This window comes from Pelodiscus sinensis, chromosome 23 (assembly GCF_049634645.1).
Source record: "Pelodiscus sinensis isolate JC-2024 chromosome 23, ASM4963464v1, whole genome shotgun sequence".
In the NCBI taxonomy this organism is placed as follows: Eukaryota; Metazoa; Chordata; order Testudines; family Trionychidae; genus Pelodiscus; species Pelodiscus sinensis.
The window spans coordinates 2,388,612-2,404,699 of record NC_134733.1 but is presented as its reverse complement, the minus strand read 5'-3'; the positions used below and the strand labels follow the sequence as shown (position 1 = coordinate 2,404,699).

At 50.9% G+C, this 16,088-nt stretch overlaps 1 protein-coding gene across 6 annotated transcripts in view; it reads left to right on the top strand.

Moving 5' to 3' along the window:
• The first annotated feature begins 7,910 nt into the window (after nt 1-7,910).
• ZBTB40 (zinc finger and BTB domain containing 40) overlaps nt 7,911-16,088 on the top strand; it is a 93,743-nt gene continuing 85,565 nt past the window's right edge. For 2 of the 6 annotated variants that reach the window (XR_012897351.1, XM_075906662.1), the window contains exons 1-2: nt 7,915-8,043; nt 8,730-8,818. Coding sequence is in view for 4 of the 6 variants with exons in the window: in XM_075906662.1 (XP_075762777.1) it covers nt 7,944-8,043; nt 8,730-8,818 (189 nt within the window). In the remaining 2 variants the exon portion in view is untranslated. Of the gene's footprint in view, nt 8,044-8,729; nt 8,819-16,088 lie in introns of all 6 variants that reach the window. The other 4 variants (XM_075906663.1, XM_075906658.1, XM_075906659.1 and 1 more) reach the window with 3 other exon arrangements.

Here is a 16,088-nt window from a genome sequence, read left to right as displayed (position 1 = left end):
CCGTCGCACTGGAGTGGCTCTCTGGGAAGGGGCCGTCGCACTGGAGTGGCTCTCTGGGAAGGGGCCGTCGCACTGGAGTGGCTCTCTGGGAAGGGGCCGTCGCACTGGAGTGGCTCCCCGGGAAGGGGCTGTCGCACTGGAGTGGCTCTCTGGTAAGGGGCCGTCGCACTGGAGTGGCTCTCCGGGAAGGGGCCGTCGCACTGGAGTGGCTCCCCGGGAAGGGGCCATCGCACTGGAGTGGCTCTCTGGGAAGGGGCTGTCGCACTGGAGTGGCTCTCTGGGAAGGGGCTGTCGCACTGGAGTGGCTCTCTGGGAAGGGGCCGTCGCACTGGAGTGGCTCCCCGGGAAGGGGCCGTCGCACTGGAGTGGCTCTCTGGGAAGGGGCTGTCGCACTGGAGTGGCTCCCCGGGAAGGGGCCGTCGCACTGGAGTGGCTCTCTGGGAAGGGGCCGTCGCACTGGAGTGGCTCCCCGGGAAGGGGCCGTCGCACTGGAGTGGCTCTCTGGGAAGGGGCCGTCGCACTGGAGTGGCTCCCCGGGAAGGGGCCGTCGCACTGGAGTGGCTCTCTGGGAAGGGGCTGTCGCACTGGAGTGGCTCCCCGGGAAGGGGCCGTCGCACTGGAGTGGCTCTCTGGGAAGGGGCCGTCGCACTGGAGTGGCTCTCTGGTAAGGGGCCGTCGCACTGGAGTGGCTCTCCGGGAAGGGGCCGTCGCACTGGAGTGGCTCCCCGGGAAGGGGCCGTCGCACTGGAGTGGCTCTCTGGGAAGGGGCTGTCGCACTGGAGTGGCTCCCCGGGAAGGGGCCGTCGCACTGGAGTGGCTCTCTGGGAAGGGGCCGTCGCACTGGAGTGGCTCCCCGGGAAGGGGCCGTCGCACTTGGATGGTGGTTCCGCCTGGGGACCACATGGGCCGAGGGTGGACACCGCCTGTGAGCCGTGGCAGTGGGTTCCTCTGAAGCGGTGAATGGCAACAGCGGGGAAATGGGCTCAGCCCTTCGGGACAGGAGCCATCGCCATGGGGGGTTGAAGCGGCAGCTGCCTGCACCCAGCAGTGAGTGAAAAGCATCTTGGTTAGACGTCTGGTAAGAGCCTCTGGGGACAGTCTGGGTTTCATCACAACCAGTCCAGACCCGTCTGTGGGGCTGGGCCCCACTCCCAGGGATGGCAGCAGAATCAGGCTGAGGCCCTGCGTTGCCAGCTCGTCTATTTTGTACGATGCAACAGTGACACCGAGTGGCCAACCTGCAAATACACACCTGTGAGGGGCTACCTCGAAAGCTGGTGAGAGTGAAAATTCCTTAGCTGGGGGGCCAGAAAGTTCCCGGCATAGTGCAGCAGGCGAGTGTCTGGCCTTGGCCTGCAAGTTCCAAACTCCTGGGACAGGTCCAGAGACTCCAGATTGTGACCAAGGTTTAAAATCATTGTGGCCCCTTCTTTTGATGGTCTAACTCTCTGAACTAAGCCCCAGTGGGTGGGTGCCTTCCCATTGGATACGCAGGCTGAAATGTGTGCACCATGCTCCTCTTCTCCCTGGTGGTGAGGGAGGCACCTCTGCCCCCTTGAAGCTGTGTCCCCTGCCTTGCCTGGATATTGTTCCCATCTACTTCTTTTGTCCCATGCACCCCTCCCCATGGGCCACTGCCCCATTTAGAATTGCTCCTGGTGTTCACAGGCACTAACTTCTGCCCTGTCCACAGAGTCTAGCAGTAGCAGGGGCAAAGCACGTCGGGGCTGGCAGCGGGCTCCTCTTCGAAAGTCTGGAGAAGCAGGGAGATTCGGGAATGATGGAGCTAGAGGTCTGGGCCAGGGAGCAGAGGAGTCTAGGACAGGGAACCCAGAGGGGTAAAACTAAGATTTGATGTCAAGGAGATAGGGACAGACATACTGGGGGGGGGGGGGTGCTCCAGCCCACCTGGGACTACTGACACGCTGCGGGGGGGGGGGGGGGGGGGGGCTGCTGCAGTGGCTTCCCATCCGAGGTGCAACGTGCCAGGCCCAAAACTGTAAATAGGATTTTACATCCCTAATCCTTGGCTGTACAAAGAGACTCACACTTAGGAGTAGAGAGGTTGTGTTTTATCTCTGTATTTGGCACTGGTGTAACTGCTGATGGTTCCTGTCTTACACCAGTGCTATGAAGGAAATCCTCACCGTTCATGGCGGATGCACTCCTGGCACCACTGCAAATGGTGAAATTCGCGAATACTGGGAGCCGTGGCTCCTAGCCCCCGCAGTGAGCACCCATGGCTTCCAAACTCACTGGAGGGCCAGGAGCTGCAAGGAACTCACCATGGGGGCCAGGAACACCCCACAGCTGGAAACTCCCTGCAGCTTCAAGCCCCCCAACCCTGCACAGGTTGGGACAGGAGACCCCTGCAAATACACAGAACCACAAATAGTGATTCTGTGAATCTCCTGTATAAGGCGGGGGAGTGACATTAGCAGTTTCCTCTGCATCCCCATCCAAAGAGACACTGACACCTGGAAGCAAGAACTGGACTGGGGTGAGAAGAGCTGGGGTGGAGCTGGAAGGGCATCCAGCTTGTAATAACACCTGAGGTCTCAATCTCAAGCTTCAGGGCAGGGCAGCTGCCTTTTGAGACTTTCTGGAATCTGCCTGTAACAATACCTTATTTTAAGAGGAATAAGAGATCTTTCGGAAAAGGGTTTATTTTCCGAAAGATCCGCGTCTAGACTGGTGCTTTTTTCCGGCAAAGCTCCGAGCTGGAAAAAAGCGGCAGCCATGTTTATGCAAATGAAGCGGTGGGAATTTAAATCCCCGCTTCATTTGCAATTGCGATGTATCTAATTTGCATCCCTTTTACGGAAAAGAGATGCAGTCTAGACACAGCCAACATGTTTTGTTAGTTTCTAAGGCTACGTCTACATTGCACACTTAGGGTCTGTCTACACTTCAAAGTTAATTCGAACTAACAGACGTTAGTTCGAATTAACTTTGATAGGCGCTACACATGTAAACCACTAGTTCGAACTTAATTCGAACTAGTGGAGCACTTAATTCGAACTAGGGAAACCTCATTGTACGAGGACTAACGCCTAGTTCGAATTAAGTAGTTTGAATTAAGGGCTGTGTAGCCACTTAATTGGAACTAGTGGGAGGCTAGCCCTCCCCAGCTTTCCCTGGAGGCCACTCTGGGCACCACCAGGGAAACTCTTCTGCCCCCCTCCCGGCCCCGGAGCCCTTAAAGGGGCACAGGCTGGCTACGGTGCCTGTGCCAGGTGCAAGCCTGCCAGCACCCAGCCAGCAGACCCTGCACCTGGCATGGCTCGAGCCAGCCACCCGCTGTCACCCAGCCCTCCGCCTCTTCCCGGGACCAGGCTGGCAGCTCCCAGGAGCCTGCCCGGGTCCGCAAGAGGTGGGCGCCCGCCCGGTCTAGTGTGGACATTGTGGACCTCGTCCACGACCTCCGCACTAGGCACAGGAAAGTGGCCGTCTAGGGCAGGATAGCTGCCAGCCTGGCCACAACAGGTGTGCATGAAAATCAGGGTGGTCCACTGAGACCCCCGACCCTGAGCCCTGAGCTTACAATGGCCGTCCTGGATCAGACCAAAGGTCCATCTAGCCCAGTAGACTGTCTGCCAACAGTGGCCAACACTAGGGACCCTAGAGGGGATGGACCGAAACAATGACCAAGCCATTTGTCTCGTTCCATCCATCTCCAGCCTTCCACAAACAGAGGCCAGGGACACCATTTCTACCCCCTGGCTAATAGCACTCCATGGACCCAACCTCCATGACTTTATCTAACTTCTCTTTAAACTCTGTTGTAGTTCTAGCCTTCACAGCCTCCTGCAGCAAGGAGTTCCACAGGTTGACTATTTGCTTTGTGAAAAAGAACTTTCTGAACATTCATTTCATTTGGTGTCCTCTAGTCCTTCTATTATGGGAACTAATGAAGAACTTTTCTTTATGCACCCTTTCCATGCCACTCATGCTTTTATAGACCTCTATCATATCCCCATCAGTCTCCTCTTTTCTAAGCTGAAAAGTCCCAGTCTCTTTAGCCTCTCTTCATAAGGGACCTGTTCCAAACCCCTGATCATTTTAGTTGCCCTCCCCTCTCCCACCCTCTCTCTTCCCCTCTCCCACCTCCTTTTCCCAGACTCCCCGAGTTTTTTTCAATAAAGAGAGTTTCTATTGTTGATCACACGTGTCCTTTATTTTGTACATCAGGAAGAGGGGCTAGGGAGGGGTAAATGGAAGGAGATGAGGGAGGAATGGGGTACGAGCCCCCGAAGGGGAGGACTGGGGTGGCTCTGCGGGCTCTTCAGGGTGGAAACTCTCCTGCAGCCCCCCAATTAGCACACCCCCCCCGGATGGCAGCCTGCGGCAAGTGCAGCCGGGCTGATGGCCGAGTGCTGTGATGTGCCGAGTGCGGGCACTCAGGGCACTCCAAGCCAGGACTGCTTTGCAAGCGGGAACCCTGAGAACTGTCTATCTGGGGTGGGGGTCGGGTCCCTTTAAGCACAGCCCTCGGCTAGCTTGAGACAGCAGCTCCACGCTCTAAGTCCTAATCTGATGCCCTGCCGGCACTGCTTCCGGCCATCCTTAGCCTCGGTTCAGGGTCCACTCAATGTGGACATGGTAGTTCAAATTAGCAAAATGCCAATTCGAACTAGTTTTTAGGTCTAGATGCACTAGTTCGAATTAGTTTAGTTTGAATTAACTAATTCGAATTAAGTCAGTTCGAATTAGTGCTGTAGTGTAGACATACCCTTATTTTGAAATAAGCTATTCCGGAAAAAATACTCCAAAATATCTTATTTCAAAATAGCATGTCTACTCTATAGGGAAGCCTCAAAATTAGACTGAGACAGTCTTCCCTAATATGGGAAGATAAAAAGTCCAAGTCTTTTTAATCTTTCTTCATATGGGACTCATTCCAAACTCCTAATCATTCTCGTTGCCCTTTTCTGACCCTTTTCCAATGCCAATATATCTTTTTTGAGATGAGGCAACCACATCTGTACGCAGTATCAAGATGTGGGCGTACCATGGTTTTATATAGAGGCATTAAGTTATTTTCTGTCTTATTCTCTATCCCCTTTTTAATGACGCCTAACATTCTATTTGCTTTTTTGACTGCCGCTGCACATTGTGTGCATGTTTTCAGAGAACTATCCACAATGACTTCAAGATCTCTCTCTTGACTAGTTGTAGCTAACTTAGTCCCCGTTTTATTGTATGTACAGTTGGGATTATTTTTTCCAATGTCCATTACTTTACATTTATCAACATTAAATTTAATTTTCCATTTTATTGCCCAATCACTTTAGTTTGGTGAGATCTTTTTGAAGCTCCTCACAGTCTGCTTTGGTCTTAATTATCTTGAGCAGTTTGGTATCATGGAGGGAAGAGGTGGAATTCACAATATACATTTGGCTCTGCACCCCACAGGAGATGGTCACCTGAAAGTTGGGACAAGTCCCTTAAGATGAGTCTTCCCAGAGCTGATCTCAAAATCTGTCTCTCTGCAGTTTTGCGTGGCCCTGCCTGTGCATGTGCTGAAAGAGGCTTAATAGTCTGACTCAGCAAGATAGGGTTAAAGGGTGTTCAGGCTGGCAGGACAGGCGGGCTCAGTGGTATCTCATCACACCAGGTGGCATCCCAAGGGGGCAGCCCATCACACACACTAGTACCTGTATCTAAATTGCTACCATTTCACACCTACTTTATGAGTATAATTCACTACTCAGGTGCAGGGCAGTGGGGAATCAGGAATTTCCAGCCTGGCTCAGAGCTTGTAGCCACCTCATTCAGGCTGTGTCTAGACTACATGCCTCTGTCAGCAGAGGCATGTAGATTAGACACATAGGCAAAGGCAAATGAAGCGGCGATTTAAATGATCGCGGCTTCATTTACATTTACATGGCTGCCGCGCTGAGCCGACAAACAGCTGATCAGCTGTTTGTCAGCTCAGCGCGCTAGTCTGGATGCTCCCTTGCCGACATCAAAGCCCTTTGTCGGCAGCCCCGTTATTCCTCGTGGGATGAGGTTTACCAGGGCTGCTGACAAAAGGCTTTGATGTCGGCAGGGGAGCGTCCAGACTAGCGCGCTGAGCGGACAAACAGCCGGCCTGCTCTATCCTTTCTATATATTTTATATCCCGGTATGATTGTGTCCCACAGATTTTCCTCATTCCACCAGGTTTCAGTGATGCCTATTATGTCAATCTCCTCATTTAATATGAGGTACTCTAGTTCACCCATCTTATTAGTCAGACTCCTAGCTGTAAACTGCAGAGCCACAGCAGATGTAGTTCCTGGACCCTGCGTGAGCCAGGCTGGCGGAGTCCTGGCTTGCACTAAGTCCAGCAGCCTTTGTCCACAGCTAGCCCCAAGGGCAGTGAAACGCACTGATCAAGGCCAGCAAGGGGCAGCTCGTGGGTGGATTTGATTTGAGATGCAGCTTCCCAGCTCATCTCATTTAACTTCCCACACTTCCTGTCAGGGTCCTGGGACTGGGGGAGGAGGTGGAGACCACAGCAAGTGCTGCTCGCCGGGAGGTGAAGAGGAGGGGCCACGGCAGCCCCAGGTGGGCAGGCCAAGCTCTGGAAAGGCAGTGCTGGGTCAGCAAGAGGCACTTGACCAATCTATTCGCGCCTCCAGCCCCGCGGAGCAAAATGCCAAAGCCATTTCAGTGGGGTGGCTCCTCTTCGTTGCCTGACGCACCAGGCAGCAACACCCAGGTACTGCAGACAGAGCTCGGTTGGGAATCACAAGGCCGGGTGTCACGTTGCTGGATCTTGAGGGGAGCAGCCAGATCACTGATGCACCCATAGGTGGGGGTGTTGGCCCCAAAAAGGGTATAGAAGAGGGCCATCTGAGGTATTGAATAGAAGCTTATTATCTGCTAATCCTATGTACGCTGTTCATGTGTTTGTATAATGTTTGTGAGTGCAATTATTAGCATGTACTTGTATGGACACTGAAGATTTCCCCGCATGTGGTTAAGCATTGGGCAGGGCCGAGCCTGTGGAACAATGGCTCTCAATGGGCCAAGGACACACCCAAAGAATGGGGGCTGTCACCTGAGAGCAGCCAGCAGGGAACTGCTCAGGGACAAGCCCTCTTGTGCAAGAGGCCAGTGTAGACAGCCAAGTTAATTACTTGCACAAGAAAGCCCGATGGCTAAAATGGCCCTCAGAGCTTTCTTGCGCAAGAGAGCATCTACACTGGCACGGATGCTTTTGTGCAAAAGCAAATCTTTTGCGCAAAGGCACAGGCCAGTATAGATGCTCTCTTGCGCAAATACTTTTAACGGAAAAACTTTTCCATTCAAAGTATTTGTGCAAAATCATGCCAGTCTAGACGCAGCCTAAGTGTATTGGGTACAAGTACGCGACTCCTCTCCTACATCCCTAGTAGGTAGGTGCGGCACCATCTGCTCCCCAGGGTTCAATGCTAACCTCTGACAGACTGGGATCATAAATCCCAAGGCCGGCAGAGACCTCTGGAGTCATTGGGTCCAGCCCCCGACCAAGGCAGGGCCAACCCAACTCAACCGCCCCAGCCAGGGATTTACACACCCTAGGGATGGAGATTCCACCCCTCCCCAGGGAACCAGCCCAGTGTCCCCCCCCCAGGGAAATCGTTTCTCCTAATCTCCAACCTAGACCCCCCCTAAATTGAGCCCATTGCTCCTCCCGCCACCACTGAGCCCAGCCTCTCCGGGCCCCCTCCCGAGAGCTAGGGGCTGCTCTCAGCCCAGGGCGCTGCCCCTGCGAGTCTAGCCCGGGAACCCCGCACCCCGCCCAACCCCCAGGCGAGCGTGGGAAGCTTGCTCGCCACGTGACTTAAGCCTCCGCCCAGCCATTCCTGGATCACGTGTTCTGGGAGGGGCCGGGGGCACACTCCAGCGGCCTCTGCCATAGGCCTCTCCAGCCCCCCCATCGCCACGTGACGCAGGGCCGCTGTAGCTTCAAGATGGCGGCGCGCACGCCAGGCTCGGCCCCGCGGGGAGGGGGGGGGCGAGTGTTGTTGAAGCTTTATTGTTCCTGCTACCGCCGCGCCCCTCCCAATAAAGGTAACCATGGCAACGGCCGGGCCGCGCGGCAGCGGCAACGGCCACAGGCGCTGGGCGGGAAAGGGGGGATTCCCGGCTCCCACTGGCCTGAGGCGCTCGCGCGGGGCCGCGCTCCCGTCAGCAGGGCCCGGTGCCGGGCGAGCCCGCGGGGGCTGCCCCGCAGGGGCCACAAGGCGGGGCCCGCCGCCTCGGCTTCTCCGCGCAGCCGCGGCCTCGCCATGGAGCCGGGCCCCGGGCGGCCTCGAACCCGCGGGCCCGTGGCGAGCGCGCGACCCCCGCCTGCAAGCGCTCCGGGAGGGGCGGCCACGCGCCCGGCCGCGCCCCCACCCGCCGCACAGAGGAGTGGCGCGTGCACGTGTGCTCCTCGCGCCCCCCCCCCCCGCAGCGGGCGGGTAGGTGGGTGTCCCGAAGCAGCCGCCCCGTGCGGTCAGGGCCCTGGCTCATCCCCAGTCCCTGTTGTTACCCCCATGTCCTGGCGCGGAGAAGCCTGGGCTTCGCTTAAGGCAGCCCGTGGGCTTAATCCGGGGCACGTGCTCCCAAAACACTGGTTTGGAAGGGCGGGGCTGCCACCAGTTGTCAGAGCCACAGTCTGGGTGTGGAAGGAGACTGGCGCTCCCCTGCCCCACCCCTGCATTCACTGACGGGGGGGCAGGCCTATGTGGCCTTACCTTGGTCTTCTCTCCCAGCACCGTGTTGGCTTCACCGAGGGGAATCAGAGAGATGTGGCCGGGGGAGCAGAGAAAGCTGGGGCCACATTGCTTTCCCACTGCTGCTGGTGAGTGGGGGAGGGAGGCGAATTCCTGGCCCCACTAGGTCTGCAGACGGCATTGCTGTGGGGGCACATGCTGGGGAGCAGAACAAGGGGGAGGGCAAAGAAGAGAGGCAGAGGCTAGGCCTGGTCAGATGGGAGTTGGCCCAGTCCTTCCCTATGTTGGGGGAGGGGTCACGTGGCCAGTTGACACTAGATATGTTAAAATGAGGTTGTTTTACAAATCGAATAGTTGATAGAATTTTTATCAACTACTTGATTAGTCAGTAGGGGAAGGCAGCCAGCTCAGTCCCAGCTCACCCTGGGTCCTGGCCAAACCTTGCTATGGCTCTGCAATTTAAAATACAATAGGAGCCAGGGGGTAGGCTGCCTGGCTCCTACCACCTTTCAAATTGCAGAGCCAGAGCAGGATTTGGTCCTGGCTTGAGCTGGGACTGAGCCAGGCTGCCTGCATGGCTAGCAACAGCCCCTGTCCACAGAGGGTCAGTGGGTAGTTGGAGCCCCCCCAGACAGGGGCTGCTGCATCTGGGACCCCCAGTGGACGGGCTGCTGCCAGAGCAACCTCCTCTGGATTCTGGCTATGCTGCCTCTGATAGAGGCAGCAGCATGGGGCGGGGGAGTCGAGCAGCACTGCAGAGATGATGCTGGGGAAAACTGGCTTTTAAGCCAGCTCCCTTCAGCATTGGCTCCTGCTCCCCCCGCCCTTGCTGCCTCTGATACAGAGGCATCGAGGGCAGGGGAGGGAGGGATTGCATTTTTGAAAATTTGGCTCTTATTACTCTGTGTCCCAGTTCCCTAACTGAAAAGTGGAAATAGTAGTAATTCCCAGTTACAGAGGGGAGTTGTGAGGGTTAATTAATGAATGTTTGACAGCCATAACATATCAGTACCCAAAGAGAGAGATTTTAGGATTTAAAACCTTAGGGCTGTGTCTAGACTGGCCAGTTTTTCCGGAAAATCAGCCGCTTTTCTGCAAAAACTTGCCAGCTGTCTACACTGGCTGCTTGAATTTCCGCAAAAGCACTGACTTCCTACTGTAAGAAATCAGAGCTTTTTGCGGAAATACTATGCTGCTCCCGTTCGGGCAAAAGTCCCTTTTGCGCAAAAGGGCCAGTGTAGACAGCTGAGATTTGTTTTCCACAAAAAAGCCCCAATTGCGAAAATGGCGATCGGGGCTTTTTTGCGCAAAAGCGTGTCTAGATTGGCCAGGGACTCTTTTCCGCAAAAAGTGCTTTTGCGGAAAAGCGTCCGTGCCAATCTAGACGCTCTTTCCCGAAAATGCTTTTAACGGAAAAGTTTTCCGTTAAAAGCATTTCTGGAAAATCATGCCTGTCTAGACGTAGCCTAGGAGATATCTACATTGCAAACACTGAGAAGTAAACCTGCTTTAAGTGCTGTGTGTGCCTGTGAGGCTAAAATGCTTCTCTTGTGGAAATCAGGGAGTCTCACATACTGATCCAACTGCTCCTTCCCCTCTTCCTATTAGCTGCATACGCTGGTTGCTGTGAAGTTGCTTATGAGAGAAGAGCAGCTGGCATTGCTTTTATAGACCTGTACTACGGGATTTGTTTTGGAATAGGGAAGTTATATGGACTTTACAAATAAATTTGAGGAAAATAGGCACCATTTTGAGTTGATCACTCATACACAGCATCCTTCCACAAGGTTTTCCTTGAGAATACTTTCAGGGAGGATCACTATTCATGATGGACTGCTAGATATCTTATCTGATATCAGTGTTACTAGAAGATTGTTGTTCTATGCTTTATTGAAAGCAGACTGGCACAAAGTAGCTGGTCAAAACTGTGTTAACACCACAGAGAATTACAATGTGGAATTAGTATGTCTTATGTACATATGCATGATGAACAGAAATTTAAATGTGCAACTGATATTCTATGTGTACTGCAGATGTCATTGAAAACCTGTAAAATCTCAGTCTCTCAATATTGTTGGGCACAATGAGTCATGTTAGGAACAGAATTTCGAAGCAATTTTTTATATTCTTTTTTAAGTTTCAACACGACTTTCATGATTGTGATTTTGTATTTTGATTAGAGCTACACTGTTCCAAATAGGATAGGTGGCAACCCTTGCTTCAAAGAATAATAGAAAACTCACTGTGAAAAACTGGGACATACCAATTTCTTTTTCAATCTATTTTATTTCCATTCAGAGCATCAGTGCAGACAGATAGCTTAGGAAAACAAGCAATGCTTTGGCTATATTCTGCCGCCTTTAGAGATTGAGGAGTGTAGTCAAAGTGTTGCTTGTTTTCCTCTCTCTGTCTGCACTGATGCTTTGAACTGAAATAAAATAGATTGGAAAACAAATTGGTATGCTCTGGCTCATCATACTGAGTTTTACATTCTCCTCTGGGAGCACCGCTCCAGCACTTGGGTCACCCAAGAAGAAGGTAATGACCCCTCTGCTTCTTTCAACTCTTCAAAAGACTGTCACTTTTGGTGGGAGAGGAAAGAAAAGTGATTGATGTATGTGGTGTTCTGGCTTTCCAGTAACCCCTTTTCTGAGGTCATCATCTTGATAACAAGATCACAGGAAACTGGTAACACACACAAAAAAGTATTTAAATTCTGAGTTAATACTGTCACTGTGTCCTTAACTCTCACATTTACACAGCACTTGATATGGAGGCTCGATCACTTTTCAGAGTCTGCTGCAATGCACAAGGGACAGCACAGTGAAAGAGTGTGAAGGAACAAACAGTGGCTCTCTATTCACTTGTGTTTATTGGTTTAGACAAGAACTTTTAAAATCATGAAACGAGCAGGTGCAGCATAGGCACTGACAAGGCAAGCTCACCTCTCACATCTTAGGAGAGAGCAGGAAGTTTGCCCAAATGACTAGTTCAGGGTTTAGCTACTGTAAGCAAAAAAGCAAAGTGAAAACAAGACGGACCCAAGTAGTGTCAATGGTAACAGGGTATTTCATGATGCGGGGCTGTCAGATAGAAGTGACTTTTATTTATGGCTGGCAGGCTGGATTATTCTCTTTGCTAATCAGGACTTTTTTATTTTGTATATTTTTCAAACTTTGTAATTTCCTAGAAGCTTGGATATAAAATACTTTCCCCTAACACGGTGGGTTTTTGCTCAAGAAGCTTTTTGTGGAAGGCTGCAAAAACTTCTTGCACAAAAGTGCGTCCATACCTCAAAAGCGCATTGCAAAAGCCATGTGCTTTTGTGCAAGAGAGTGTCCACACTGCATGGACACTCTTGCACAAGAAAGTTCTGATGGCCATTCACAGAATGGCCATCAGAGCACCTGTGCTTTTTGTGATAGGCTCTTTTTGTGCAAGAAACCCCTGTTGATCGTCCACTCACACCTTTTTGCGCAAGAACTCTTGTGCAAAAAGGAGTTATGCCTCGTAAAAGGAGGTATACCTACACCACAAAAAGCCATCTGTTCTGACTATTGACTGTAGATTTTCTTGCGTAAAAACACGCTTGAGGTGTGGATGCTCCATGGGTTTTTGTGCAAAAACAACTATTTTTGTGCAAAAACTCTGTAATGTAGATATAGCCACAGCATTCAACAACATTCCCTTGTTTAGTTCCTTATTAAGCAGTATTTTTTTTTTTGCACATTGTTACCAAAGTTCTGTCATCAGGGGGAGCACAAGACTGTGGATCTATAGGTTGTTTAAAAAAGTAGTTGTTTATTAATTACTTGGTAATACAGTGGTATTTCGTGTTTTTTAAAGGGTAGACAGATAAAGACACTTGAAATCCCAAAGAAAAGCTTTTCCATCATTTTCTATGTTTTAAAGTTAGTCACTTTAGTTTTCATAATTTAAATGTCATTTTTAAAGCAGGTTTTGGCTTTTTTTATTGGTATCAATGGAGGTGTTGGTCAGAATCTTATATTAGTTAGTTATGGCAGTGCCAAGAACATGAGCTCTTCATGAGTGCAATGGGATTGGCACTCTGACACTCCTTTATGACATGAGAGTACCTCCAGGTACTCCAGAGGGAATTCTGTGCCTAAAAATTAAATTCTGTGCTAGAGATGTTAAATTTAGATTAATCAACTAATTGACTAGTCAATGGATTTTCCATTAACTAGCTGATTAGTCGATAAGTGGGGCACCACAGTGGGGTTAGCTCCTGGTCTAGCTTCTGCTCCCTTCCCTTGCTGCCTCTGAGAGGCAGCAAGGGGAGGAAGCAACTAGTCGAGGGAATAGTCAACTAGCTAATCGGATAGACAACTAGTTGCTTACATCCCTATTCTGTGCATAATATTTTTAAAATCTGCAAAATTCTGCAGATTTTGTCAATAAATAAATGTGGAGGCCACTGACTAGGTGGAGGTGGGAGATCATGCTGCAGTCCCCCATCCTGTAGTGCAAGGGTGGGGAACCTCAGGCCCATGGGCTAGATGCAGCCCCCAGCTGGGTTGAATCTGGCCCCGAAGCCCAGGGCCTCCCCCCCCAGCTTTAGAGAACCCGTGCTGATGGTCCAGCCCTCCCACTGCGGGGCTGGGGCACACAAAGTCTATTAGGCTGGGCCTCTCTAGGCTTTGGTGTGGGAGGAGAATGTGGGGAGTGTCTTTTTCCTTTATAGATGGAGGCCAATTGTGTGCGGCCCCCAACTAATTTTTCTGGGGGTCAGTCACCCCCTGACCCAAAAAAGGTTCCCCACCCCTGGCATAATGGGACAGGGCCTCAGCAGTGAGCCTACACCACAACCTAACATAGTACAAGGGTTGAGTCTGTCCAGAAACACCTTGGGTCCCTATTCCTCTGCACCAAGATCCAAATATAGAAAGTCTTGTGCAGGGATCTAGGTGTAGGGTGAGAAGGTTCTGTGTGGGGAAATCAGGGTGCAGGAGGTTCCGGGGGGGGGGGGTTCTGGATGAAGAAAGGCTTGGTGAGGGATTCTGGGTAGAGGGGCAATGGGACTCTGCAGGGGTTCAGGTGAAAGTGATTGGGCTCAGAAGGAGATATTCTGGGTTGGAGGGGATGGGGCTCAGCAGGGAGACTGGGTACCAGGGGAGCAGGGCTTGGAGGGATTGTTTGCTCTGTTATGCAGGATGTCAGACTAGATGATTGTAGTTGCCCTTCTGGCCTTGGAATTGATGAAAATGGTCCTCAGTTTCCCTCCAATGCAGGAAACTCCCTGCATGAGACGGTATGAAGTGACTTACTTGTCCTCATATGGTGCTTCCTCTCTCGATCCATGAAGAAAGCCTAATTGGGGTCTGATTCAGTGCAGCAGGTATCTTGGCCTTCTTGCCAGGAGATTCCCTCATGCTGTCTCTTATTTTGTTGAAATTGCAACGGAGTAGCATTGAAAATGAACAAAGGCAGTTTTCTGATCAGAAGCAGAACAGTGTTCAGATGTCTCTGGTTCCCCAGAGGAACCAACAACTACATAGCTAAGCTGTGCTGTACACAGGGTTTGAAATCCCTAACATAGTGATCGCTCAAGTCCTTGAGTTTGGCTCAGAAGGGGCCTCAACAATTCAGGCTGAAAAAGCAACAAATTGCCTTTTCCTCTCAAGTGGGCACAATGCTGTCAGTTCTTAATAGATAAATAACAAGTAATAATGATGACCTGAAAGATATTCCCAGTACAGACGAGGCATTAAGCCAGCTTTCCCAAAAGTCATCCATAAAATGTCTGGAAGCTGAAGCCAGACAAATTCAAATTAGATATGACACGGATAGTAACAGTGAATGTAATTAACCATTGGAACAAACTACCAAGAGTAGAGAGAGATTCTCTGTCTCTTGAAGTTCTTAAATCAAGACTAGATGGCTCTCTGGAAGATATTCGTTGTCCAAACACAAGTTACTGGGCTCAATCCAAAGGTAGCTGAGTGAAATATAATGACCTGTGATGTACAGGATGTCAGACTAGATCAGGGGTGGGCAATAATTTTTGAAGGGGGGGGCCACTTCACAAATTTTGGAAGTGGTTGCAGGCTGACCAGGAAGGGGTGTGGCCTCAGGTGGAAGGGGCAGTGCCTCAGGAGGAAGGAGTGGAGTTTAGAGTTACCCTACCGGGAGCTTTGCTTGGCCTGAGATCCTTGCCCCCTGACTCCTGGCCAATAGAAGGGACCTGGAGCAGAGGAGAGAGTGCCGGGGGTTAGCCTCCTCCCAGAGTTGTCTGGGGTGGAGGCTTAGAATTCACTTAACAGGGCTGGCAGCTCCTGGCCCTGCTGCTAACCTGTTGTCTGACGGCCACCTGGTTCATCCAGGTTCACAGTCCCAATGGGACCAAAACCCCAGATAAAACAGTCTTATTCTGTATAAAAGTTTTACACAGAGAAAGTGCATCAAGTTTGTGTCCAATGAAAGAGACCATGCACAGCTGTTGTCCCCTCCTCCAGATAAGTTATTTACACTGGGTTTAATAATGAACAAAAGTAATTTATTAAATATAAAAAGTGTTTGCAAGTGGTGACAGACAGACCAAAGAAAGTTACTAAGCTAAGATAAAATAAAACAAGCCAGGTAAGCCTAATACACTAAAGGCTGCGTCTAGACTGGCAAGTTTTTCCACAAAAGCAGCCGCTTTTGCACAAAAACTTGCCAGCTATCTACACTGCCCACTTGATTTTGCGCAAAAGCACTGACATTCTACTGTCTGAAATCAATGCTTCTTGCGCAAATGCTTTGACATTCCCGTTCAGGCAAAAGCCCTTTTCCTGAAATGTTTTTGCGCAAGAGGGCCAGTTTAGACAGCTAAAAACTCTTGCGCAAAAAAGTCCCGATGGCGAAAATGACGATCGGGGCTTTCTTGCGCAAAACCGTGTCTAGATTGGCACGGATGCTTTTCCGCAAAAAGTGCTTTTGCGGAAAAGCGCCCGTGCCAATTTAGACGCTCTTTTCCGTAAATGCTTTTAACAGAAAACCTTTTCCGTTAAAAGCATTTGCGGAAAATCATGCCAGTCTAGACATAGCCTAAAGGTACGTCTACACAGCAGCATTATTTTGGAATGACTGATGTTATTCTGAAATAACATAGTGCACGTCCACACGATAAGCCATTATTTTGAAATAATGGTGAGCTGGAGGACTTTTTACTTTGTCTCCTGTAACTCTCATTTTGCAAGGAGTAAGGGAAGTCGAAGGAAGAGTGCTCTTCCTTTGACTTCCTGTTGTGTAGACCACACCAAAAGCCGAAGTAAGCTATTTTGACTTCACTACGCAATGACGTAGCTGAATTTGAGTAGCTTAATTCAAGTTTTATCCTTCTGTGTAGACGTGCCCTAAGAGAAAATGTAACAAATGGTAAATTCTCACTCTAAT